The sequence below is a fragment of the Sapajus apella genome, unplaced genomic scaffold, assembly GCF_009761245.1.
Source record: "Sapajus apella isolate SASKATOON/1434 unplaced genomic scaffold, GSC_monkey_1.0 scaffold15, whole genome shotgun sequence".
In the NCBI taxonomy this organism is placed as follows: Eukaryota; Metazoa; Chordata; class Mammalia; order Primates; family Cebidae; genus Sapajus; species Sapajus apella.
In genome coordinates this window covers 33,013,772-33,039,423 of record NW_022436955.1, presented here as the reverse complement: position 1 = coordinate 33,039,423, position 25,652 = coordinate 33,013,772, and the positions used below count along the sequence as shown (strand labels likewise).

The 25,652-nt window shown below is 48.0% G+C and overlaps 1 protein-coding gene across 18 annotated transcripts in view; it reads left to right on the top strand.

Moving 5' to 3' along the window:
• FANCA (FA complementation group A) overlaps nt 1–25,652 on the top strand; it is an 83,627-nt gene that overhangs the window by 12,797 nt on the left and 45,178 nt on the right. For 13 of the 18 annotated variants that reach the window (XR_004270680.1, XM_032284747.1, XM_032284748.1 and 10 more), the window contains 9 exons: nt 1,740–1,813; nt 8,321–8,433; nt 10,315–10,397; nt 13,793–13,826; nt 14,286–14,352; nt 16,912–17,024; nt 19,247–19,323; nt 19,698–19,839; nt 20,242–20,375. Coding sequence is in view for 16 of the 18 variants with exons in the window: in XM_032284747.1 (XP_032140638.1) it covers nt 1,740–1,813; nt 8,321–8,433; nt 10,315–10,397; nt 13,793–13,826; nt 14,286–14,352; nt 16,912–17,024; nt 19,247–19,323; nt 19,698–19,839; nt 20,242–20,375 (837 nt within the window). In the remaining 2 variants the exon portion in view is untranslated. Of the gene's footprint in view, nt 1–1,739; nt 1,814–8,320; nt 8,434–10,314; nt 10,398–13,792; nt 13,827–14,285; nt 14,353–16,911; nt 17,025–19,246; nt 19,324–19,697; nt 19,840–20,241; nt 20,376–25,652 lie in introns of those variants that run through there. The other 5 variants (XR_004270681.1, XM_032284760.1, XM_032284759.1 and 2 more) reach the window with 5 other exon arrangements.

The following is a 25,652-nucleotide window of genomic DNA, read 5'->3' as shown; positions in this document are numbered from 1 at the left end:
ACACACACACACACACACACACACACACACACAAATATTTTTTCAGAGACAGGATCTTGCTGTGGTGCCCAGTCTGGTCTTGAAGTCCTGGCCTCAAGCAGTCATCCGTCTTGGGCCTCCCGAAGTGCTGGGATTACAGGCATGAGGCACCATGCCCAGCCTAATAATAAAATATTAAAAGGATTTTTAGCTGGTCTTTTTGAAGCATTTTGAAGTTAGTAGAATTATAGTCTTTTTTTTTTTTTTTTTTTGAGACAGAGCTTCACTCTTGTTACCCAGGCTGGAGTGCAATGGTGCGATCTCGGCTCACCGCAACCTCCGCCTCCTGGGTTCAGGCAATTCTCCTGCCTCAGCCTCCCTAGCAGCTGGGACTACAGGCACGTGCCACCATGCCCAGCTAATTTTTTGTATTTTTAGTAGAGACGGGGTTTCACCATGTTGACCAGGATGGTCTCGATCTCTTGACCTCGTGATCCACCCGCCTCGGCCTCCCAAAGTGCTGGGATTACAGGCTTGAGCCACCGCGCCCGGCCTTATAGTCTTTTGATGAATGGAAAGAATGCGAAATACTTGGTGGTACTAAATGAAATTAGTAAATATATAGAAGAAGCAAAGAACCAAAGCGATCATGTTTTTATAGTTTTTTCCCATTCTTTTTTCTTTTCTTTCTTTTTTTTTTTTTTTTTGAGACAGAGTCTTGCTCTGCCGCCCTGGCTGGAGTACAGTGGTGTCCTCTCGGGTCATTGCAAACTCTGCCTTCCAGGTTCAAGCGATTCTTCTGCCTCAGCTTCCTGAGTAGCTGGGATTACAGATGTGGACCACCATGCCCAGCTAATTTTTGTATCTTTAGTAGTGATGGGGTTTCACCGTGTTGGCCAGGATTGTCTTCAACTCCTAAACTCAGGTGATCTGCCCATGTTGAACTCCCAGAGTGTTGGGGTTACAGGCATGAGCCACTGCACCTGGCCTTTCCCATTCTTTTATCCAGCATACATTATAGAGTTCGTTAGATTTGTCAGGTATTGCTATGGCCCCTGCACTCATTATCATCTAGTTGGGGAAACAAGCCACTAAATCCACAAGAATTGCGATGATGCAGGTGCTCACAGATTTGCAAAGAAGAAAATGGACGTGCCTATCAGATTGGAGAGTTAGAAAAGCCTCCCTGCACGGAGTGTGACGAGTGTGAATTAGGGGGATGAGAAGGGGAGGCCGCAGGGAGTCAGGACAGTATGACTGGGGCACCGGGTCTGAGCTGAGCATGGAGGTCGTCAAGTGGGAAGGACACGGGACACACAGGCCACAGTGAAGCCTGACCTTTGTCCTGGAAGCTATGAGGAGCTGGTGAAGGCTTCTAGAGAAGAGAGTGACATGTCAAGTATGTGTTTTGGAATACTGTGTTGGCCACAGGGTGGAGAAAGGGTTGGGAGTAGTTTACTCTAGAGCCCAGGTGGGGAGCTAGTCAGGGCCTGCAGCCCAGGCAGGGTGCCGGTCACGGCCTGTGCCAAAGCAGTAGGAAGAGGGGGGGAGGAGGAAGTGTCGGGTAGCAGTGTGTGAGTGTCCGAAATCCAGTTGAGTTTGAAAACCAGAACAGTTCTGTAAAAAAACAATGATTTCCGGCTCTACTCTTTGGTTGATGTTAATTTTCAGTAGGGCACGGTGGTTAAGCATCTAGGTTGAACATTTTGTAGGAAAATGCATGTATAAAGGACTCAAATACTGTTGTTTATTTTTTTCAGAATTCTTTGTTGCTTGAAGCGGTGTGGCATCTTCATGTACAAAGCATTGTGAGCCTGCAGGAGTTGCTGGAAAGGTAGTGTACTAATGATTCAGTGTTACTGTTTTCGCAGTCCAGTCTAAATTACATTTCAAAGCCAAGAATCAGGATTATGCATTGCATATTTCTCCAGACTAGGCCTGGAGAAACCATTGTTTTATTATTTCAAGAAAACATTTGTTTTAATTGAAGTCTTTTTTTTGGAGACAGGGTCTCACTCTTTATTTTTTTTCTTTGGAGACAGGCTGGATCACCTAAGTAAGGTTAGGAGTTCGAGACCAGCCTGGCCAACGTGGAGAAACCCTGTCTCTACTAAAAATACAAAATATAGCCGGGCATGGTGTTGGGTGCCTGTAATCCCAGCTGCTAGGGAGGCCGAGGCAGGAGAGTCGATTGAACCCGGGAGGCAGAGGTTACAATGAGCTGGGATGGCACCTGCACTGCAGCCTGGGCGCTGGAGCAGGACTTTGTCTCAAAAAAAACAAAACAAAACACGTTTTGCCCAGGCCAGAGTGCAGTGACAACATCATAGCTCCCTGCAGCCTGAACCACTGGGCTCAAGTGACCTCTCCACCTCTGCCTCCAAGGGGCTGGAACTACAGGTGTACATCACCATACCTGGCTACATTTTTAAATTTGTTTCTTTTTTTGTAGAGACAGAGTCTCACTTTGTTGCCCAAGCTGGGGTAATTTTTTTTTTTTAATTACAGATGTCCAGCGTGGTCTCACTCTGTCACTGGGATCTTACTTTCTTGCTCAGGCTGGTCTTGAACTCGGGGGCTCAAGCAATCTTCCCACCTCAGCCTCCCAAAGTGCTGGGATTACAAGCATGAATCATTGCACCTGGCAAGGAATAATTTTTTTTTTTTTTTTTTTTGAGGTGGAGTCTTGCTCTGTCGCCAGGCTAGAGTGCAGTGGCATGATCTAGGCTCACTGCAACCTCCGCCTTCTGGGTTCAAGTGATTCTCCTGCGTCAGCTTCCCGAGTAGCTGGGACTATAGGCGTCCATCAATGTGCCTGGCTAATTTTTGTATTTTTAGTGGAGACAGGGTTTCCCCATGTTAGCCAGGATGGTCTCGATCTCTTGACCTTGGGATCCACCCATCTTGGCCTCCCAAAGTGCTGGGATTACTGGTGTGAGCCACTGTGCCCAGCGAGAATGATATTTTTTTTTTTTTTTTTTTTTTTTGAGACGGAGTTTCACTCATGCTACCCAGGCTGGAGTGCAATGGCACGATCTCGGCTCACCGCAACCTCCGCCTCCTGGGTTCAGGCAATTCTTCTGCCTCAGCCTCCTGAGTAGCTGGGATTACAGGCACGCGCCACCATGCCCAGCTAATGTTTTGTATTTTTAGTAGAGACGGGGTTTCACCATGTTGACCAGGATGGTCTCGATCTCTTGACCTTGTGATCCACCCGCCTCGGCCTCCCAAAGTGCTGGGATTACAGGCTTGAGCTACCGCGCCCGGCCTGATATTTTTTAAAACTAAAAAAGAAACATCCAGGTAAATGTGACTGATAGCATGCATGCAGCTACTTTTATTCTTTCCTGAAATCCCCTTAGGAGTCAAAAAAAGGGAATTTATAAAAAGTATAAAACTATAAAGGTAGGAGAATAAAGGACAGGAAGTAACAGAAAGAAGCAAAACTTGCTGGGCGCAGTGGCTGATGCCTGTAATCCCAGCAGTTTGGGAAGCTGAGGTGGGTGGATCACCTGAGGTCAGGAGTTCAAGACCAGCCTGAGCAATACGGTGAAATCCCATCTTTTAAAAAAAAAAAAAAAAAAAAAAGGAAGCAAAACTTTTTGTTGTTGTTTTGTTCTGTTTTCTTTTGAGACAGTCTCGCGCTCTCAGGCTAGAGTGTAGTGGCACAGTCTTGTCACTGCAATCTCTTCCTCCTGGGTTCAAGAGATTCTCTTGTCTCAGCCTCCCTGCTAGCTGGGATTACAGGTGCCCACCACAGTGCCCGGCTAGTTTTTGTATTTTTATTAGAGACGGAGCTTCGCCTTATTGGCCAGGCTGGTATCGAACCCTTAACCTAAGGTGGTCGGCCTGCCTCAGCCTCCCAAAGTGCTGGGATTACAGGCATGAGCCAATGCACCCACTTAAAAACAAAGCTTTGGAAGCAGGAAACACATGGACCAATAATAATGACCTAGCAAACCTGAGGAAAGCCTATCCTGAACCAGCAGTGTGGAAAGAAGAGACCCAGTTTAGCTTATTGCCTTGATTGGCAGCCTCAGGTTCCTCTGTAGGTAGGGGGTGAAAGACTCGGAAGCATTGATTGAAAGTGTAGGGATGCTGGGCGCGGTGGCTCACGCCTGTAATCCCAGCACTTTGGGAGGCCGAGGCGGGTGGATCACAAGGTCAAGAGATCAAGACCATCCTGGTCAACATGGTGAAACCCCGTCTCTACTAAAACTACAAAAAATGAGCTGGGCATGGTGGCGCGTGCCTGTAATCCCAGCTACTCAGGAGGCTGAGGCAGGAGAATTGCCTGAACCCAGGAGGCGGAGGTTGCGGTGAGCCGAGATCGCGCCATTGCACTCCAGCCTGGGTAACAAGAGAGAAACTCCGTCTCAAAAAAAAAGAAAGTGTAGGGAAAGGGCATCTGGAACCTTGGATCCCCTCCCTTTCTCCTCTCCTAAGCCAGCAGAAGGCAGGAGGTTTATGTGTTACTCTCTTTAGTTTGGGGAAACTGATGCACAGTCAAAAATAGCATACTGGGCCAGGAGCTTGAGGCCAGGAGCTTGAGACCACCCTGGGCAACATAGCAAGACCCCATTAAAAAAAGAACATTAAAAAAAGAAAATGCCATACTGAAACTAGGTGGTGGTGTTACATAGGCTCACGTCAGGATTTCTATATATATATATCTGTCTATGTATATTCATTTATTTATCTTACTCTGTTTATTCTTTTTTCCTTTTTATTTTTGAGATGGATTCTCGCTCTGTTGCCAGACTGGAGTGCAATGGCGCGGTCTTGGCTCACCGCAGCGTCCGCCTCTTGGGTTCAAGCAATTCTCCTACCTCAGCCTCCTGAGTAGCTGGGATTACAGGCATGCGCCACCATGCCCAGCTAATTTTTGTATTTTTAGTAGAAACAGGGTTTCCGCATGTTGACCAGGATGGTCTCTATCTCTTGACCGCGTGATCCACCCACATCGGCCTCCCAAAGCGCTGGGATTATAGGCATGAGCCACCGTGCCTGACCAATTCATTTATTTTTTGAGATGGAGTCTTGTTCTGTCGCTCAGGCTGGATCAGTGGTGCGATCTTGGCTCACTACAACCTCCACCTCCCAGGTTTAAGTGATTCTTTTGCCTCATCCTCCCAAGTAGCTGGGATTACAGGTGCCCGCTACTATGCCCAGCTAATTTTTGTATTTTCAGTAGAGACAGGGTCTTACTGCCTTGGCCAGGCTGGCCTTGAACTCCTGACCTCAGGCAGTCCACCCACGTCAGCCTCCCAAAGTGCTAGGATTACAGGTGTGAGCTACTGTACCCAGCCTACATCAGGGCTGGTTTTTTTTTTTTTTTTTTTTTTTTTGAGAGTTAGAGTCTTGCTTTGTCTCCCAGGCTGGAGTGCAGTCTTACAATCACAACTCACTCCAGCTTTAATCTCCTGGGCTCAAGTGATCCTTCCACGTAACCCTCCCGAGTACCTTGTACTACAGGCATGAGCCACCATACCAGCTAATTTAAAATATTTTTTTGTTTTTTTTGAGACAGAGTCTCCCTCTGTTGCCAGGCTGGAGTGCAGTGATGTGATCTCAGCTCACTGCAGCCTCTGCTTCCCGGCTTTAAGCGAATTTCTTGTCTCAGCCTCCCAAGTAGTTAGGAGTATGGGGGTGCGCCACCACGCCCAGCTTATTTTTGTATTTTTAATAGAGTTGTGGTTTCACTATGTTGGCCAGGCTGGTCTCGATCTCTTGACCTCGTAATCCACCTGCCTTGGCTTCCCAAAGTGCTGGGATTACAGGCCTGCGCCACTGCGCCTGGCCTAAACTATTTTTTAAGATGGAGTTTTGCGTTCGCCTAGGCTGGAGTGCAGTGGCATGGTCTCTACTCACTGCAACCTCTGCCTTTTGGTTTTAAGCAATTATTTGGCCTCAGCCTCCTGAGTAGCTGGGATTATAGGTGCCCACCACCATGCCTGGCTAATTTTTTTTTTTTCTTTTTAATAGAGACAGGGTTTCACCATGTTGGCCAGTTTGGTCTTGAACTCCTGATGTCGTGATTGCCCGCCTTGGCCTCCCAGAGTGCTTCGATTACAGGTGTGAGCCGCTATGCCCTACCTTAACTTTTTTTTTTTTTTTTTTTCTTTTTTTGGATGGAGTTCTCGCTCTGTAGCCCAGGCTGTAGTGCAGTGGTACGATCTCGGCTCACTGCAACTTCCATCTCCTGGCTCCCTGTTCAAGCAATTCTCCTATCTCAGCCTCCCAAGTAGCTGGGATTATAGGCACGAGCCACCATGTCCAGCTAATTTTTGTATTTTTTTTAGTAGAGACGGGAGTTCACCATGTTGGCCAGCCTGGTCTTGAACTTCTGACCTTGTGATCTGCAAACCTCGGCCTCCCAAAGTGCTGGGATTACAGGCGTGAGCCACTCTGCTAGGCCAATTTTTTTTTTTTTTTTATAAAGGCAGGGGGATCTTTTCCTTATACCAAAACAATTCAACATGCATTAAAGGACAAAAAATAATGAGTATATAAAACCACTAGAAGAAATCATGCAAGTCTTTTGCTTTTTGAGACAGAGTCTTGCTCTGTCGCCCAGGCTGGAGTGTGGTTGCATGATCTTGGCTCACTGTATCCTCTGCCCCGCCGCGTTCCAGTGATTCTCTTGCCTTAGTCTTCAGGTAGCTGAGACTACAGGCTCACACCACCATAGCTGGTTAATTTTTGTATTTTTAGTAGAGACGGGGTTTCATCATATTGGCCAGGCTTGTCTTCAACTCCTGACCTCAGGTGATCCATCAGACTTGGCCTCCCAAAGTGCTAGGATTACAGGTGTGAGCCACTTTGCCTGTCCAGGAAGAATATTTTCATAATCTTGAAGTAGGAATGCTTAAATATGACATAAAACCCAGAAGCTGTAAAAGATCAGTAAACTTAATTCCATGAAAAACATGCTTTCTGGCCAGGCACAATGGCTCACAGCTGTTATCTGAGCACTTTGGGAGGCCGAGTCAGATGGATCACCTTAGGTCAGCTGTTCAAGACCAGCCTGATTAACATGGTGAAATCTTGTCTTTATTAAAAATATAAATATTAATGGGATTGTGATGGCATGTGCCTGTAATCTCAGCTACTTGGGAGGCTGAGGCAGGAGAATTATTTGAAGCTGGGAGGCAGAGGTTACAGTGAGCCAAAATCACGCCATTGCACTCCAGCCTGGGCAACAAGAGTGAAACTTCATCTCCAACGAAAAAAAATAAAAGAAAAAGCTGCTTCCTAGTATATACACACCTAATGTCAGAGCACCAAAATCTATGAAGCAAAAATGGGCAGAATTAAAGGGAGAAATAGACATTTCACCAATAATAATTAGAGATTTCAATACCCCCTTTCAGTAATAGGTAGAACAAGTCAGATTGACACAGAAGTTGAATGCTGCAAACTTGCTGACCTGACTGACGGTCAGTAGTAGCAGAATGCTCTTTGTAAGTCCAAATGCAACAGTCCCCAGGATAGGCTGTAAGGTTCAGGCCATGGTCGGGCACGGTGGCTCACGCCTGTAATTCCACCACTTTGGGAGGCTGAGGCAGGCAGATGACCTGAGGTCAGGAGTTAGAGACTAGCCTGGCCAACAGGGTAAAACCCCATCTCTAGTAAAAATACAATAATTAGCCAGGCTTGGTGGCAGGTGCCTGTAATCCCAGCTACTTGGGAGGTTGAGGCTGGAGAATCGCTTGAACCTGGGAGGTAGAAGTTGCTGTGAGTTGAGATCGTGCCGTTGCACTCCAGCCTGGACGACGAGCAAAACTGTCTCAAAAAAGAAAAAAAAAAAAGGTTCAGGCCATAAAACAAATAGGAATAAATTTAGAAGGGTTGAAATCGTTCAGAATACATTCTCCATCCATAAATGAGTTTACTTAGAATTAACAACAGAAGGGAATTGGGAAAATCCACAATATTTGGAAGTTAAACAGCATACTGTGACATAATCAATGGGTCAAAGAAGTCACATGGAAATTGAGAAAATAACGTGAGGTTTGGAGCAGCAGCTTGCACTGGTAATCCCAGAGCTTTGGAAGGCCTGCGTGGGACTCTTGAGCCTAGGAGTTTGAGAGCAGCTTGGGCAAAGTAGTAAGACCTCCAGCGGGGTGTGGTGGTGCATGCCTCTTGTCCCAGCTACTCAGTAGGCTAAAGGGTAAGGATTACTTGAGCCTGGGAGGTCGAGGCTGCAGTGAGCTGTGATGGCACCACTGTACTCCTGCCTGGGTGAAGTGAAAATCTGTCTCAAAAAAAAAAAAAAAAAAAACCTGCCTAATGATGGGATTGAGTTGAGCCAGGCATCCTTGTCCGTGTTTGTCTCCAGCCATCCTGACATGCGTGGTGTGGGAGCGTGGCTCTTCAGGAACCTGTGCTGCCTCTGCGAACAGATAGAAGCATCCTGCCAGCATGCTGATGTCGCCAGGGCCATGCTTTCTGGTATGTTCATGACAAGACATGTGTTCTTGGGTAAAACTCATTTTGATCAGTGGTAACATGCCTTTTGCTATCATGAGCTCTGGGAAGCAGAACAGCCTCTTTCTACCCGTGGCCATGGGAACCTGGCGTGACAACCTCCCAGCCTGAGCCTGTTGTGGGTTGGCATTTAACTTGACTGTTGTGGAAATACTAGTAAGTTGGCCCGTTGTCTTGTGTTAAGTATTTCCATGCACCTTTCTCATAAAGTGACTCAGCTGCTTCTGTTCTGAACCAGCAGACTCTTGCTTTGGCAGTAATTCCTGAGGACGGACATTAGGAGAAAAACTTTGGACTGTAACGTCCCCCCACAAACTAAGAAGGTGCAGAGAGACCAGAGAATGGCTTGGACGAGTGCATCTTAATGAGTAGTCGGGTTTGTCAGGACTTACATGCAGGGCTTTCCTGGACAGCGGCAGGAGACCCCATCTCCAAGCTGCGTTTGGGCCAATTGCCTGGCTCTTTGCTTGTTGTGTTTAGTGATGAGACTATTTTCCTTGTTGAATTCTCAGATCCTCTCTAGGATGTTTGGGTTCTCAGGGACGCCTACTGAGAGACCGATCCCACTACAGATGACACCTACAGATAAAAATTAGATGAGAAACTCACCTGTCAGGCAGCTTGTGGGTTTTTTCCTTTGCAAAAGACATTCTTTTTTCCTAAAATTTCTTGGTGGCATGAGCTACTTAGCATTCCTGAGCTCCTATAATCTGGTCCCAGATAGGTTAAATCACATTTAGAAAATTGTTCTGCTTTTGGTCGTCTTGATTTTAATTTTTAAAAACCTATGAATCTGTTTCCTCCCCCATGACATTCCTCAGAATAGGATGCTTCTGGGTTCCTCTCGACCCTCTGATATTGGAGATTGGCAGGCGAGATGATCTGTAAGACCTCCCTTGGAAGCCACTTTTACTAGAGAGAAAAAAAATTCAGCTGGGCATGGTGGCTCACGCCTGTAATCAATTCTAGCATTTTGGGAGGCTGAGATGGGTGGATCACAACGTCAGGAATTCAAGACCAGCCTGGCCCAGATGGTGAACTCTTGTCTCTATTAAAAATATAAAAATTAGGCCAGGCATGGTGGCTCACACCTGTAATCCCAGCACTTTGGGAGGCCAAGGTGGGCGGATCACGAGGTCGGGAGATCGAGACCGTCCTGGCCAGCATGGTGAAACCCCATCTCTCCTAAAAATACAAAAATTAGTTGGGCGTGGTGGCGTGTGCCTGTAATCCCAGCTACTCGGGAGGCTGAAGGAGAATCACTTGAACCAGGGAGTCGGAGGTTGCGGGGAGCCGAGTGCTCTGTCCACCGGCCTGAAAAAAAGGGGAGACTCTGTCTCAAAAAAAAAAAAAAAAAAAAAAGTGTAAGAGTGTGTGTGTGTGTGTGTGTGTGTGTAAATTAGCTGGGTGTGGTGGTGCGTGCCTGTACTCCCAACTGCTCAAGAGGCTAAGACAGGAGAATCACTGTAACCTGGACGGCAGAGGTTACAGTGAACTGAGATAGCACTGCTGCACTCCAGCCTGGGCAACAGAGTGAGATTCCGTCTCAAAAAAAAAAAAAAAAAGAAAAAAATGCTTACTATGAACTCGATTCATTATAAGTGTTTCCGTTTCAAATAGAATTGCAAGAGGAAAAATCTGACTCATCTAAGGGTTCTGATTGGTTGGGTTTGGTGGCTGCCTGTGTGCCTGTGCAGGGTTCCCTCAGGTTAGGAGCAGCTCACAGGGGTCCTGGTTGGCCCAAGCCATATGCACACCCGCCCCTCTGAAGTAGATGGCCTGTGCGATTCACAGTTGCTTGGAGACCATGATATATATAAATGCTTTGGTTTTGTGGTTTTTCAGATTTTGTGCAAATGTTTGTTTTGAGGGGATTTCAGAAAAACTCAGATCTGAGAAGAACTGTGGAGCCTGAAAAAGTGCCCCAGGTAGGAGGAAAAATAAAGTGGAGAGTTTGGAGAATTGACCTCCTGAAAATAGGCTGCATCCTAAAAAGCAGTCCTTAACCCCAGTGTTCAGACGTGTCTATGCATTTCTTCATTAAAACATGTTGTGTGTATATACGGGTACATGTAATACTTGTTATGTGCATAGAACGTGTAATGATCAAGTGAGGGTGTTTAGAGTATCCATCACCTCGAGTGTTTATCATTTCTGTGTGTTGGCAACGTTTCAAATACTCCAGTTTTTTTGGTAGTATACTTTTTTTTTTCTTATAAAGATGGGTTTCACCATGTTGGTCAGGCTGGTCTTGAACTCCCGACCTCAGGCGATCCGCCCGCCTTGGCCTCCAAAGTGCTTGGATTACAGGCGTGAGCAACCGCGCCTGGCTTGTAATATACATTGGTACCTATGGCCACATTACTCTGCTATGGAACATTAGAACTTCTGTCTAGCTGTGCGTTTGTACCCGTTCACCAACTCTGCTGTCCCCTACTCCATATACCCGTCCCATCTCTGATTCTACACTCTACCTCCATACGATCCACTTTTTTTTTTTTCTCCTGTAGATGGAGTCTTTCTTGTTCTGTCGCCAGGCTGTAGTGCAGTGGTGCCATCCTGGCTCACTGCAACTTCTGTTTTCTGGTTTCAAGCAATTCTTCTTGCCTCAGCCTCCTGAGCAGCTGGGACTGCAGGCATGTGCTATCACTCCTGGCTAAATGTTTTTGTATTTTTAGTAGAGACAGGGTTTCACCGTGTTGGCCAGGATGGTCTCAGTCTCTTGACCTCGTGATCCTCCTGCCTTGGCCTCCCAAAGTCCTGGAATTACAGACGTGAGCCACCGCGCCTGGCCAAGATCCTCTGTTTAACTCCCACATATGAGTGATATAACATGCAATATTTGTCCTCCTGTGCCTGGCTCATTTCACCTAATATAATGGCCTTCAGGTTCCATTCCTTTTGCAGTGAATGACAGAATTTTACTTAAAAAAAATTTGCTGAGGCCGGACTCAGTGGCCCACGCCTGTGATCCCAGCACTTCAGGAGGCCAAGGCGGGTGGATCCCCTGAAATCAGGAGTTCAAGACCAGCCAAACCAACGTGGCGAAACCCCCTCTCTACTAAAAATACAAAAAACATTAGCCAGGTGTGGTGGCGCATGCCTGTAGTGCCAGCTACAGGCAGGGAGGCAGGAGGATCGCTTTAACCTTGGAGGTGGAGGTTGCACTGTGACGAGAACGTATCCCTGCGCTGCAGCCTGGGCAACAGAGTGAGACTCCGTCAAAGCTGAAGAGTATTCCATTGTGTGTATATACCACGCCCAGCTAGTTTTTTATTTTTAGTAGAGACGGGATTTCACCATTTTGGTCAGGATGTTCTGGAACTCCTGACCTTATGATCTGCCCGCCTCAGCCTCCCAGAGTGCTGGGATCACAGGCATGAGCCACTGTAACCAGTGCTTTTTAGTTTAGTATGGTCCCATTTGCCTGTGCCTTTGAGGTCTTAGCCCTAAAATCTTTGTTCAGACCAGTGTCCTGAAGTGTTTCCCCTACGTTTTCTCCTTGTCATTTCATAGTTTTGGGACTTAGATGTAAGTCTTTATCCATTTTGGGTTGTTTGTTGTTTATAGTGAGAGATACGGATTGTTTCGTTCTGCATATAGATAATCAGTTTTCCCAGCACTTTTTGGTTATTTTTTTGGAGACAGAGTCTTGCTCTGCCACCCAGGCTGAAGTGCAGTGTCTCAATCTCGGCTCACTGCAACCTCTACCTTCCAGAACCAAGTGATCCTCCTGCCCTCAGCCTCCCGAGTAGCTGGGACTACAGGCGCCTGCCACCACACCTGGATAATTTTTTTGTAATTTTAGTAGAGATGATGTTTCACCGTATTGGCCATGGTGGTCTCGAACTCCTGAACTCAGGTGATCTGCCTGCCTCGACCCTTCAAAGTGCTGGGATTACAGGCTTGAGCCACTGTGCCCGGCCTCCCGATACCATTTTCCATTTTTTTTGAACAGTCTGTTCCTTCCCTCACGTATCTTTTTGAAATTTTTGTCTAAAATGAGCTGGCTGTGGTTAGGTATGGTGGCTCATGCCTGTAAATCCAGCATTTTGGGAGGCCAAGGTGGATGGATTACCTGAGGTCAGGAGTTTGAGAGCAGCCTGGCCAACATGGCGAAACCCTGTCTGTACTAAAAATATAAAAAATTAGCTGGGTGTAGTGGCACACACCTGTAGTCCCAGCTACTTAGGAGGCTGAGGCAGAAGAATCACTTCAACCCAGGAGGCGGAGGTTGCAGTGAGCCGAGATTGCACCGTTGCATTCCAGCATGGGTGACAGAGCAAGACTCTTAAAAAAAAAATTAAAAAAAACAGTGAGCTGACTATAAAGTTATGGATTTATATCTGGATTCTCTATTCCGTTTTGTTGGTCTCTGTGTTTACATCAACATCGTGCTGTTTTCATTTCTGTAGCCTTGTAGTATGTTTTGACGTCGGGCAGTGTGATGTCTACAGCTTTGTCATTTTCGCTCAGGATTGCTTTGCTTATCTATATTCTTTTTTTGGTTTCATGTGAATTTTAGAATCTTTTTCTCTATTTCTGTGAAGAATATGATTGGTATTTTGATAGAGATTGCATTGAATCTGTAGATTGCTTTGGGTACATCCCAAATTTTCATTCCCTTTTGGATGTTCCTGAGTCAGTGGCTCACATTTTGCCTATACTGCAGTCTGTGGACTTTGAGGAAGCCTGTTTTATTGTTGCCATGAGTTGCTCCCTGCGTAGTAGTATGCTTTAAATCCAGAAGATGTGAAGAAGGGAAATGGGCAGTGTTACCTTCTCACTGTCTCCTCGCTCCAGAAGTGTTGAGGGTGAAAGCCTTTAATTCCACAGCCCAGAATCAAGGCCCTGCTTTCCTGTCTTCACCAAGTACTTCAGCAAAACGGTGTGCCTGCAAAAGTCAGTGTCCTGCCCAGCCCTAGGTTCACAGCCTCAGGCCATGTCCAGAGCAGTCCTGAGTAATTCCAGAAAGTTTGGCCTTTTTTATCTGTCTGGTTCCCTTCAGTATTGGGATAATTTCTAGGTCTAGGAGGAAGTTTTAAAAGTTGACCTCTTTGTTAAGTCAGTTTCTTACTTTACTTTATTTTTATTTTTAATTCTTTTTTTTTAAGACAGAGTTTCACCATGTTGGTCCGGCTGGTCTTGAACTCCCAACCTCAGGTGATCCGCCTGCCTTGGCCTCCAAAGTGCATGGATTACAGGCGTGAGCCACCACGCCTGGTCCCTTACTTTACTTTAGAATAACAAGTGTTAATTCTCTTGTGTGATGCAGGTATGTGAAAATTACAAAGTGATGGTAATTCATACTCTGTTTTGGCAGGTCGCGGTTGATGTACTGCAGAGAATGCTGATTTGTAAGTTAATTGCTCTGTGGCCCAGTTTGTAGATGACTTAGTTTGCTTTTTAACAATTCTGCCAGTTTTCTGTCTTTCCACGTGAAGTATTTCTTCTCTGTATGTTTCGCTGTGTAGAGTCCTGGTACTGGAATGCCTTTGTTTTGGTTGTAATTTGGTATGAATTTACCTTTTACTTCTTATTCTGGCTTCCAATTCCTAGTGGCTTTAGATTTAATTTTCAGAGCTGTGAAGGCATACCACGTTAATCTGTGGTTAAGAGGGGAACGTTTTATTTTCTCTGTGTTTTCATTAACTTTAAAGGCTTACAGATTGCAGTAGCACTGAGGGAGGGCACTGAGGAGTCTTGGACCCTGTGGGGGGTTGGACATGGATCTGTTGTCTGAAGGCACTGGGGACTGTTTGTGGTGGAGCGTCACTGTGCTGATGTCTGTTTTCTGTTCCTGGCTCTGTCATCAGTTGCACTTGACGCTTTAGCTGCTGGAGTACAGGAGGAGTCCTCCACTCACAAGACCTTGAGGGGCTGGTATGTTCCTGAGGGCAGCCTGGCTGAGGGCAGTGGGGAGGTTCCTGCTACGTTAAAAAGCAAGATATCCCACTCTTGAGCACACTTCCTCTGCCAGTTATGATAACGTGTGTGAGGAGGAGGTGGCATTGGGAGAGCCCTGGGGTGCTCTAGTCAGCCTTTTCCCTATGAGGATGAGGTCCGAAGGGGCGCCCCGCTGCAGGAGCCTGTTCTGCCTCTGGAAGTCCTGCACCAATGCTTTGTCCCCACTCAGTGTGCCCCGGTGACCTCCTCCCCTGTCTGGAGTCTCCCCTTGCTCTTCCTTCCCTAGGTGTCATCCAGGCTCTAGAGTTCACCCTGCCCCTCAGGGCCCCCCACATTTCTAGAACACTCTGTAGCCATGCCTCTATGGACTTTTAAACTCTACCTGCCCTCCACGGGCCCTGCTCAGATTCACCAGTAGTCAAAGCTTTGCCCTATTTGCCTTTTCTCTCCATGGCTCTGCAGAGATGCGCAGGTACCCTTACAGGCGGGGAGGTGAAAGCTGAGGAGTGGGGGCTTGGCAGAAAGTGGATGTTAGGGTTTGGTGGAAATGGGGCTCTGGGGTTTGCTTTCCTCAAATGTTGACGGGACCTTGAAGCGAAGTCTTAAGAAACCAGAATTCCCCACCATTCCAGGCCGTGTCAGCCTTTTGATTCTGTGATTGTTTTGCCCATTTCCCATCCCTCACAGTGACTAATTGCTTAATTAAGTAGGTTGGACACTTCGGTACTTTTATTGAAACGGTGAATAAAGCACTGCTTGATATCCTGAATGTTTACGTGTGCATCAGTTAGCTTGGGCTGCTGTAACAAAGCGCCAGATACCGCGTGTGGGTGGCACATGTGTTCTCACAGCTGTGGAGGCTAGAAGTTGGAGGTCAGGGTGCCACCAAGGTTGGGTTCTGGGGAGGACCCTCTTCCTGGCTTTCAGGAGGCCTCCTTTTTCTGTGTCCTTACAAGGTAGCGAGGGGGAGAGCAAGCCCTCTGTCTTAGCAGGGCAGTCATCTCATTACGAGGGCCCCACTTTCAGGACCTCATTGCCTAGGCCTTATCAACACCCCACCTCACATTACTTGACACTGAGAGATGGGGCTTCACCAGAGGAACCTTGTGGGGATACAGTTTAGTCTTGGCTGTAGCAAGTGCATATTTTTATAATCTGGGTGATAAGATTGCTTACACTGGTGGCCTGACAGTCAGGGAACAACCACTGACCTGCTGCTTTTTACATTTTATAAATAGTTGCTATTACTTTATTTATTTTGAGGCAGAGTTTCGCTCTTGTTGTCCAGGCTGGCGTGCGATGGCATGATCGCAGCTCACTGCAGCCTCTGCCTCCCAGGTTCAATCAGTGCTCCTGCTTCACCCTTCCAAGTAGCTGGGATTACAGGCTTGCACCACCACACCTGCTGAAAGCCTGTAATTTTGTATTTTGTATTTTTAGTAGGAATGGGGTTTCACCGTATTGGTCAGGCTGGTCTCAAACTCCTGACCTCAAGTACAGCCACCTTGGCCTCCCAAAGTGCTGGGATTACAGGTGTGAGCCACCGCACCCAGCCTGCCAATACTTTAAAATAGGACATCCTCTAACAGTCTGGGTGGCCAGTTTCCCTTACACACTGAGGGCTGTGGTGTCCCAAAGCCCTGCCCTGTGAGGAAGGACAGCGGGGCTGAAAAGTGCATCTCCGTGATGTCCCCACCCTGTTGTGTGAGTGTCTTGAGTCTGCACATAGCCGATGTCGTCTTGGCAGGTGTGTGACCCTGGGGCAGTTCACTGAACGCGTAGGACCCTTGATTTTCTCACCTGGGTAATCGGGATAAAGTGCCCCTTGCTGGTTGCAGGCTGTAAGCCTCACAAGAGGGACTGGGTTTGGCGTGGTGGTCTGTGTAGAGGTCTACTGGGCTGTGAGACCTCCAGTGCTCTTGACACCTGGCTCCATGACCCCATTCAACCCTAGAACATCCTATTCTCTCCCTCAAATGGCTCAGGAAACCATAGTCCCTTCCATTCCTTCCTCATCCTCATGGATGGTGCTGGCCTCAGTCCCTGTTGTGACTGCAGTGCTTGAGGCCCTGTGTGCTGGGCTCTGCATGTGAGGCTTGGCACGACCCTTTGAAGGAGTTCCATTTTGCAGAGGGTGCTGCTGAGGCCCCGAGGGTGGGCTCTTCACTTGAGGCTTGGCACGAGCCTTTGGGGGAGGGAGTTCCATTTCATAGAGAGTTCCGCTGAGGTCCCCTTGGGTGGGCTCCCGCTGCTCCGCTCCAGGGTGCGGTGCGCGCTACCCTTCCCAACCTGTTTATTTCTCCTGCTTCCTCCGCTGCTCTGCCCTGTGGGTTTTGCCACTGCTTTGTCTCCTTTCTGGTTGAAATGCCACCTCCTTGGATTCAGTTTCAAGTCTGTGGTTATAGTAGCCTGGCCCAGAAAACCCCTTCCTTGCTTAAAGAAGGGATGGGCCTGAGGCACACTTTGTGCCGGGACTCGTGAGTGGTGTGCAGGGCACCCTCCCTTTTCTCAACCCTCTTTCTGCTGCATTGGCAGGTTCGACGTGTTCAGCGGACACACGCTTGGCAGTATAATTTCCACAGATTCTCCGAAGAGGTTTTTCAGTCATACCCTGACTCAGATACTCACTCACAGCCCTGTGCTGAAAGGTAGGCCTAGCCCAGAGGCTGCCCTGTCACTACTCAGTTTCGGGAATGCTGTTTCATTGCTGCCTTGGTAACTCTGATGGGAGATGCCAGGAACTCTGGGACCACTTTTGTGTCTCTGATTTCAACCAGAGCTTGGGTCCTGAGACGCCTGAGGTTGTTACTAAATATCCTTTCACCTGAAAGGAACACATTCTTAAAAGAAAATTCAGAATTGGTCAGGCATGGTGGCTCACATCTGTAATCCCAGCACTTTGGGAGGCCGAGGCGGGTGGATCACAAGGTCAAGAGATCAAGACCATCCTGGCCAATATGGTGAAACCCCGTTTCTACTAAAAATACAAAAAAATTATCTGGGTCTGGTGGCATGCGCCTGTAGTCCCAGCTACTCGGGAGGCTGAGGCTGGAGAATTGTTTGAACCTGGGAGGCAGAGGTTGCAGTGAGCTGAGATTACACTGCTACACTCCTGCTGGTGCGACGAGAGAAACTCCATCTCAAAAAAAAAAAAAAAAAAAAAAAAATTCAGAACTATGAGTGGACAGAAGAATGTCTTTATTTATTTATTTTTTTTTTGAGAGGGAGTCCTACTCTGTTGCCCATGCTGGAGTGCAGTGGTGTGATCTCGGCTCACTGCTACTTCCGCCTCCCAGGTTCAAGTGATGCTCGTGTCTCAGCTTCCTGAGTAGCTGGGAATACAGGAAGACACCACATGCCAGGTTAATTTTTAGTATTTTTAGTAGAGACGGGGTTTCACCTTGTTGGCCAGGCTGGCCTCTAACTCCTGACCTCAGGAACTCCTGATCTGCCTGCCTCGGCCTCCCAAAGTGTTGGGATTACCGGCATGAGCCATCACCCCTGGCCTAAAATAGAAATACCTTTAACGTGAAACATTTCAGTGGTGTTTTTCTAAACAGATTGTTTAAAAATGTAGTTCTTCTCTAAGTGCCACAATTCTGCCTTAAAATGTTATATAAGCATGTTCTCATGCAGGCTTGCCCAGTGTCCCCGGCAGACCTTCCAGGGAGTATGCTGGAGGGTCCACTGCTTCTGCCCTAAGAGGCCAGAGTGTACTCTGCTGCCTCACTCGAGTCTCTAGGGATTTGTGCTTGACATGCTGTGATTGCTGTCTAGTCTTGTAAAATTTGGGCATGCACATTCTCCTACTGGAAGACCTGATGACCCAGCACAACTCACATTATCTTTCTGCTGGCTGCCTTTGCCTTGCTGTGACTGCGTCATGTTCTCAACTAGACTGGGTGGCACATTTGATGGTCCAGGCATCGTCTGCCCACTCAGTGTCCTGTTACCCAACTGTTTCTTACAAATCAGGCCAAGATGAACACTTTGATTGTTGAGCTTTTTCTGTGTCTAGGATATCCCCAGGGTAGGTGCTCAGGCAGGAAACTGGCAGGGGGACAAGGGATGCATGGACAGCTCTGGACAGGCGCTGTGAAGTACTTAGGAGTTTATCGGCGCTTGCATGGAGCTGAGCTTCCTTTGAACAGCTTTCCCACCATGAATCGTTTATTGACAGTTTAAGAGTAGGAAAACTGAAATGTGGTTGATACATTGGCATATATTTATCTTGACTATGAGGAAGCATTACAGTAAGCGGGCCTAAGAAGCCGAGAATTGAAATAGGCAACAAACAGGGAGATGGTGAACTTTAATAATTGGAAAAATACATAGTAAGATCTTTTTTCACACTGAAGCTTTGAATCACAACTTTTTGGCCAACAGCAGTGGCTTACCCTTGTAATCCCAGTACTTTGGGAGGCTGAGGCAGGTGGATCTACAAGGTCAGGAGTTCAAGACCAGCCTGGCCAACACAGTAAAAGCCCGTCTCTATTAAAAAATACAAAAATTAGCCAGGCGCGGTGGCAGACACCAGTAGTCCTCAGCTACTTGGGAGGCTGAGGCAGGAGAATTGCTTGAACCTGGGAGGTGGAAGTTGCAGTGAGCTGGGACCACGCCATTATACTCCCGCCTGGGGACAGAGCAAGACTCTGTCTCAAAAAAAAATACAACAAAGCAGCTGGGTATGATGGCGCAGCCTGTGGTTGCTGCTGCTTTGGAGACTGGGCAGGTGGATTGCTTGAGCCAGGGAGGTTGAGGCTGTGGTGAGCACCGCACTCCAGCGTGGGTGATAGTGAGACCCAAAAACAAAAACCCCACAACGTTTTGATCTCTGACTTGAGGTTTTTGTCTGTTTCTCCCCGTGCAGCATCTGATGCTGTTCAGATGCAGAGAGAGTGGAGCTTTGCGCGGACGCACCCTCTGCTTACCGCGTTGTACCGCAGGGTGAGTAGAGGTGGCGGTACACCTGCTGCTGAGCTCGTGCGTGGGGATTAAGATCTGCTGAGTCTTTGTTGTGCTGCCTGCCATGGACAGCACATGGGGAGGTTCAGGGATGTCTACTGAGATGTGGCTGTCCTCATCTAGGCCACCATTCAGGTCAAGAGACTGAACGTCCTGCCAGAGATAAGGAGAATTCTCTCCAACCAGTGCTGACCACTGTGACGGGAGAGATGCCACAGTGTTGTCACAGCTCCACATGCTGCCTTTCCAGTGGGAAGTGGGAGGGGTTGCGGGTGGCTGTGGGGAGGGAGGTGCGGGGTCATCTGTCCCATGCTGGTTTGCTTTGATGTTGAAGGGAGTGGATGCTTTTATTTCAGCTCTTTGTGATGCTGAGTCCAGAGGAGTTGGTTGGCCATTTGCAAGAAGTTCTGGAAACGCAGGAGGTTAACTGGCAGCGAGTGCTCTCATTTGTGTCTGCACTGGTTGTGTGCTTCCCAGAAGCACAGCAGCTGCTCAAAGGTGAGCTTCTATGACAGCCTGGTGGTGCTGATCAGAGTGTGTGAGGGGGTGTGACTTGAGCACTGCTGTCAGCAGAGTCCCAGCTGACCGTGGGGGAGCCTCTCAGTGAAACCCTTCCCTACCTGCCTGGAACCTGTAATGCCTCCTGTCAGTGGAGCAGTCTTGGTCAGACGCTTCCATGAGCACTGATTGCTGCTCTGAGAGGCCAAGTGTGCACTGCTGGTTCATTCAAGTCTCCAGCGGTTTCTGCTTGACATGCTGTAATCGCCTTCTAGTCTTTTAAAACTTCGCGTTTGGGCGTGCACATTCTCCTATTGGAATGCCTGATCACCCAGCACACTTGAAGTTATCTTTCTGCTGGCTGCCCTTGCCTTGCTGTGATGGTGTCATGTTCTCAACTAGACTGGGTGGCGCGTTTGATGGTCCAGGCATTCGAGAGCTGCCAGCTGGACAACATGGTCACTGCGTTCCTGGTTGTGCGCCAGGCAGCACTGGAGGGCCCCTCTGCATTCCAGTCATACGCAGACTGGTTCAAGGTAAGGGACCTGCCCATCACTGACTAGCTCCTGATCTCCCGGAAGGCTTGGGAATGGGGACCATGCTGTCCCCACCTGACGCTCTGTCATGAGAGTGAACGCCCTTGCTGTGAGCTTTGCCAAGTGGCTTCCGCAGACCTACTGGGTGTGCTGGGGAGCCTGAGTTCTCCCTGTTGGGGCCTTGGTCCCTTCCCCTGGTTTCGTCTCACTTGCTTGATGGAGCCTCCTGCTGTCTTTTATAAGAACATTAGGGAAATCAAGCCTGGACAACATAGTGAGGCCTCGTTGCCCCCAAAAACAACAGCAACAACAACAAACAACAAACTAGGCAGGTGTGGTGGTCCATGCCTGTCGTCCTGGTTACTTGGGAGGCTGAGATTCGAGGACTGCTTGAGCCTGGCAGCTAAAGCCGCAGTGAGCTCTGATCGCACCAGTGTACTCCAGCCTGGGTGACAGGAGACCCACCCCAGAAGGAAAAAAGGAAGCTAGGAAAGGGCGGACACAGAAGTGGCTGCTGCTTTTTGCAGAATATAAAGCATCTCTTATCTCAGTTTTTCTTTTTTTTTTAATTTATTTGAGGCGGAGTCTCATTCTTTCGCTTAGGCTGGAGTGCAGTGGCATGATCTCGGCTCACTGCAGTCTCCATCTCCCGAGTTCAGGCGATTCTCCTGCCTCAGCCTCCTGAGTAGCTGGAATTACAGGCACCCGCCACCACGCCCAGGTAATTTTTGTATTTTTGGTAGAGACAGGGTTTTACCATGTTGGTTGGGCTGGTCTGAAACTCCTGACCTCGTGATCCACCCTCCTCGGCCTCCCAGTGTGCTGGGATTATAGGTGTGAGCCACCACACCTGGCCTAATTTTTGTATTTTCAGTAGAGACGGGATTTCACCATGTTGGCCAGGCTGGTCTTGTACTCCTAACCTCAAGTGATCCGCCTGCCCCAGCCTCCCAAAGTGTTGGGTTTACAGGCGTGAGCCACCACACCTGGCCTTGCGTCTCTAATTTTCATGTAAGTCCTGAAACAAGTACTCTCTTATTCAGAGGTGTCACATATTCTTCCCTTTTCTGTGGAGTACACACAGTGTTCTCTCTGACAGAAGTTTATGCTGCTGTTCCCAAACCTGGGTGGGTGTTAGACTCGCCTGCAGGGGGCCTTTGGAAATGCAGAACAGGGTCCATTTCACACTAGAGTCTGAGCTTTCAAGATCAGCCTGGGCAACACAGTGAGACCCCTGCCTCTACAAAAAATGAAAAATTAGCTGGGTGTGTGGGTAAGCACCTGTAGTCCCATCTGCTTGCACGCTGTGGCAGGAGGATTGCCTGAGCTGAGGAGGTTGAGGCTGCAGTGAGCTGGGATTGCAGTACTACGCTCCAGTCTGGGAGACAGCAGGACTCTGTCTCCAAAAAATAGAAAGTACTGGATTTGTTTGCCATCACCGTTTTGGTGAAGTAGTTTCTTCTTTGTAGGAGTCTCAGCTTCCTGAAATTTTAAAGACCCGAGTGCCTGCTTCTCCCCAGGGCCTTCTGAGGAGGTGAGGCTGCCCAGCAGGCTGAGCCTCTTAGGCTTATATTGGGAGAAGGTGGTGATCCTTGCCGTGTCAACTCACGCTTATTCCTTAAGGTTTCTTTTCATCTGCCCTCAGGCTCTCCCCAGCTCTATGCAGTTGGCCTGCTACTAAGTTGGTCTCTCCTTAGTTTCTACTAAACTAAGGTGAGAGGCATTTGCTCTGTCCTGAGTGAGGTGCTGAGGTATTTATGCCAGAGTCCACACTGGTGCTCTCGGAGCTGTGAGTTCGTCTGTCTCCCAGGGCCTTGGTTCACGGGTCTGCCAGGGTTTACTTTTCCGGCTCCCAAGGTGACCGTCAGTGTGAGTGGAATACTTCTTAAGTGCGGTGTTGACGGTGGTGTTTGCTTTTTCTTTCACCTTTCAAATCACCTTCATCAAAATTTAGTTTTAATGAAATAATAAAATGCACATAATTTAACTGTACCATTAAATGAGGTTTTTTGTTTTTGTGTTTTCAGAGACCCGGTCTTGCTCTGTTGCCTGGGCTGGAGTGCAGTGGCATGATCATAGCTCACTGCAGCCTTGACCTCCTGGGGTCAAGCAGTCCTCCTGTCTCAGCATCCAGAGTAACTGGGACTGTAGGTGTGTGCTACCACACATAGCTAATTAAAAAAAAAATTTTGTGTGAATACAACACCCCACTGTGTTGCCTAGGGTGGTCTCAGACTCCAGGCCTCAAGTGATCCACCTGCCTCAACCCCCAAAACACTGGGATTATAGGTGGGAGCCATCACATCTAGGCAGTTAGATGAGTTTTGATAAATGTGTGTTTGCATATTCAGCATTCAAACATCTGTTCTAATCTTTAATTTTGTGCGTGAATCCCAGCACTGTGGGAGGACAAGGTGGGCACATCACTGGAGTTCAGGAGTTTGAGCCCAGCCTGGGCAACATGGTGAAACCCCGTCTCTACTAAAAAAAAAAAGATTAGCTGGGTGCGGTAGGTGCCTGTAATCCCAGCTACTCGGGAGGCTGAGGCAGGAGAATTGCTTGAACCTGGGAGGCATAGGCTGCAGTCAGCTGAGATTGCACCATTGTGTTCCAACGTGGGTGACAGAGCAAGACACTGTCTCAAAAAAAAAAAAAAAACACTTTTTTTGGTTCTAGGAAGTGTTAATATACATAGACCAAATGATTGCTAATTTGAGCCCTCTGGGGTCATTAATACAGTTTTCAGCACATTACCTTATGTAGTTAAATGTAATTTGTGGGTTTGTTGACCTTTTTTTTTCTTTTTTTTTTAAATTGAGGCTGGGTCTCTGCTCTGTATCCCAGGCTGGGATGTGGTGGTGTCATCACGGCTCACTGCAGTCTCAACCTTCCAGACTCAAATGATCCTTCTACCTCAACTTCCCCAGTAGCCAGGACTGCAGGTGTGTGTCACTACGCCTGGCTAATTATTAAAAACATTTTTTGTAGAGATAGGGTCTCACCATGTTGCCCTGGCTTGTCTTGACCTCCTCGGCTCAAGTGAACTTCCTGCCTCAACCTCCCAAAGTATTAGAATTACTAGAGAGAGCCACTGCACCCAGACGTTGTGTAAATTTTTTTCAAAAATGACAAACAGGGCTGGGCGCGGTGGCTCACGCCTATAATCGCAGCACTTCGGGAGGCAAAGACTGGCAGATCATGAGGTCAAGAGATTGAGACCATCCTGGCCAACATGGTGAAACCCTTTTCAGCCTGTAGTCCTAGCTACTTGGCAGGCTGAGGCAGAAAAATTTCTTGAACCAGGGATGTGGAGGTTGCAGTGAGCCAAGATCACGCCACTGCACTCCAGCCTGGCACCTGAAGTCAGAGCGAGACTCCGTCTCAACAAAAAAAAATAGTAATAACAGTCAGAACTGTCTTTTTTTCCCGGTGACTAACAGTGGCTGCTGTGACCCCAGGTCTGGCTTGTGTCAGCCACTTTACAGAAATGCCTCAGTGGTGGATCAGGACTGTTCCTTGCTGCGGCCAGTGATCACCTAGCTCGCTGTAACTGAACATTGCCGAGAGACAGTAGTCGTTCCGTTGTGGATGGCTGAATAGAGGATAATAAGTCATGGTGTGGCTGGTGGGAGAATTTAAAGTTAAAATTATATGCTGATGTTTTGAGCGAACCCTTGAGTGGTCTCAGGTTGTATTTAAATCCTTTTTTTTTTTTTTTTTTTTTTTTGAGGCAGAGTTTCGCTCTTGTTACCTAGGCTGGAGTGCAGTGGCGCGATCTCAGCTCACCGCAACCTCTGCCTCCTGGGTTCAAGCAATTCTCCTGCCTCAGCCTCCCGACTAGCTGGGACTATAGGCTTGCGCCACCATGCCTAGCTAATTTCTGTATTTTTAGTAGAGATGGGGTTTCACCGTGTTGACCAGGATGGTCTCGATCTCTTGACCTTGTGATCCACCCACCTTGGCCTCCTAAAGTACTGGGATTATAGGTGTGAGCTACCGCGCCTGGCCTTAAATCTTTTTTTTTTTTTTGTGAGACAGAATCGCGCTCTGTAGCCCAGGCTGGAGTGCATTGGCAAAATCTCTGCTCACTGCAACCTCTGTCTCTCAGGTTCAAGTGAGTCTCCTGCCTCAGCCTCCCGAGTAGCTGGGATTACAGGCATGCACCACCACACCCAGCTAATTTTTGTATTTTTAGTAGAGACAGGGTTTCACCATGTTGGTCAGGTTGGTCTCAAACTCCTCGCCTCATCATCTGCCCGCCTCGGCCTCCCAGAGTGCTGGGATTACAGACGCGAGCCACCATGCCCGGTTCTTATTTAAATTTTTAACTGGCGAGTATTGAGTTTTCCTGGTATTTGGAACAGACAGTTCATGTCTCTGAACTCTGTTTTTCCCTGACTCTCTCCCTATCAGAGGCATTTAATGAGCATTATCAGCCTTTTCCCCTTTTTATCTAATGGCTTTTTGGGTTTGTGTATATGGTGATAACATTCAAAAGAATGTACAGATGGTCAGGTGTGGTGGCTCATGCCTGTAATTCTAGCACTTTGGGAGGCTGAGGCGGGAGGATCACCTAGAGGTCAGGAGTTCAAGACCAGCCTGGCCAACATGACAAAACCTCATCTCTACTAAAAGTATAAAAAGTAGCCAGGCTGGACATCGTGGCTCAGGCATGCAATCCCAGCACTTTGGGAGTTCGAGGCAGGTGGATCACCTGAGGTCGGGAGCTCAAGACCAGCCTGGCCAAAATGATGAAACCCTGTCCCCACTAAAAATATGTAATTAGCGAGGCATGGTGGTGCAAACCTGTAATTTCAACTACTTGGGAGGCTGAGGCAAGAGAATCGCTTGAACCTGGGAGGCGGAGGTTACCATTAGCTGAGACCGCGGCCGTGCAGTCCAGCCTGGGTGACGGAGTGAGAGTTTGTCTCAGAAAAAAGAAAAAAAAAATTAGCCGGTTGTGGTGGCATGTCCTTTGTAGTCCCAGCTATTTGGGAAGCTGAAGTGGGAGAATCACTTGAACTCGGGAGGCTGAGGTTGCAGTGAGCTGTCATTGTGCCACTGTACTCCAGCCTGGGCAACAGAGCAAGACTCTCTCAAAAAAAAAAAAAAAAAAAGAAAAAAAAATTAGCTGGGCATGGTGGCAAATCCTTGTAATCACAGCTACTACGGAGACTGAGGCAGAAGAATTGCACCATCCTGGCGGGGCGGATGTTGCATTGAGCTGAGATCGCGCCACTGCGCTCCAGCCTGGGTGACACAGCGAGGCTCCGCCTC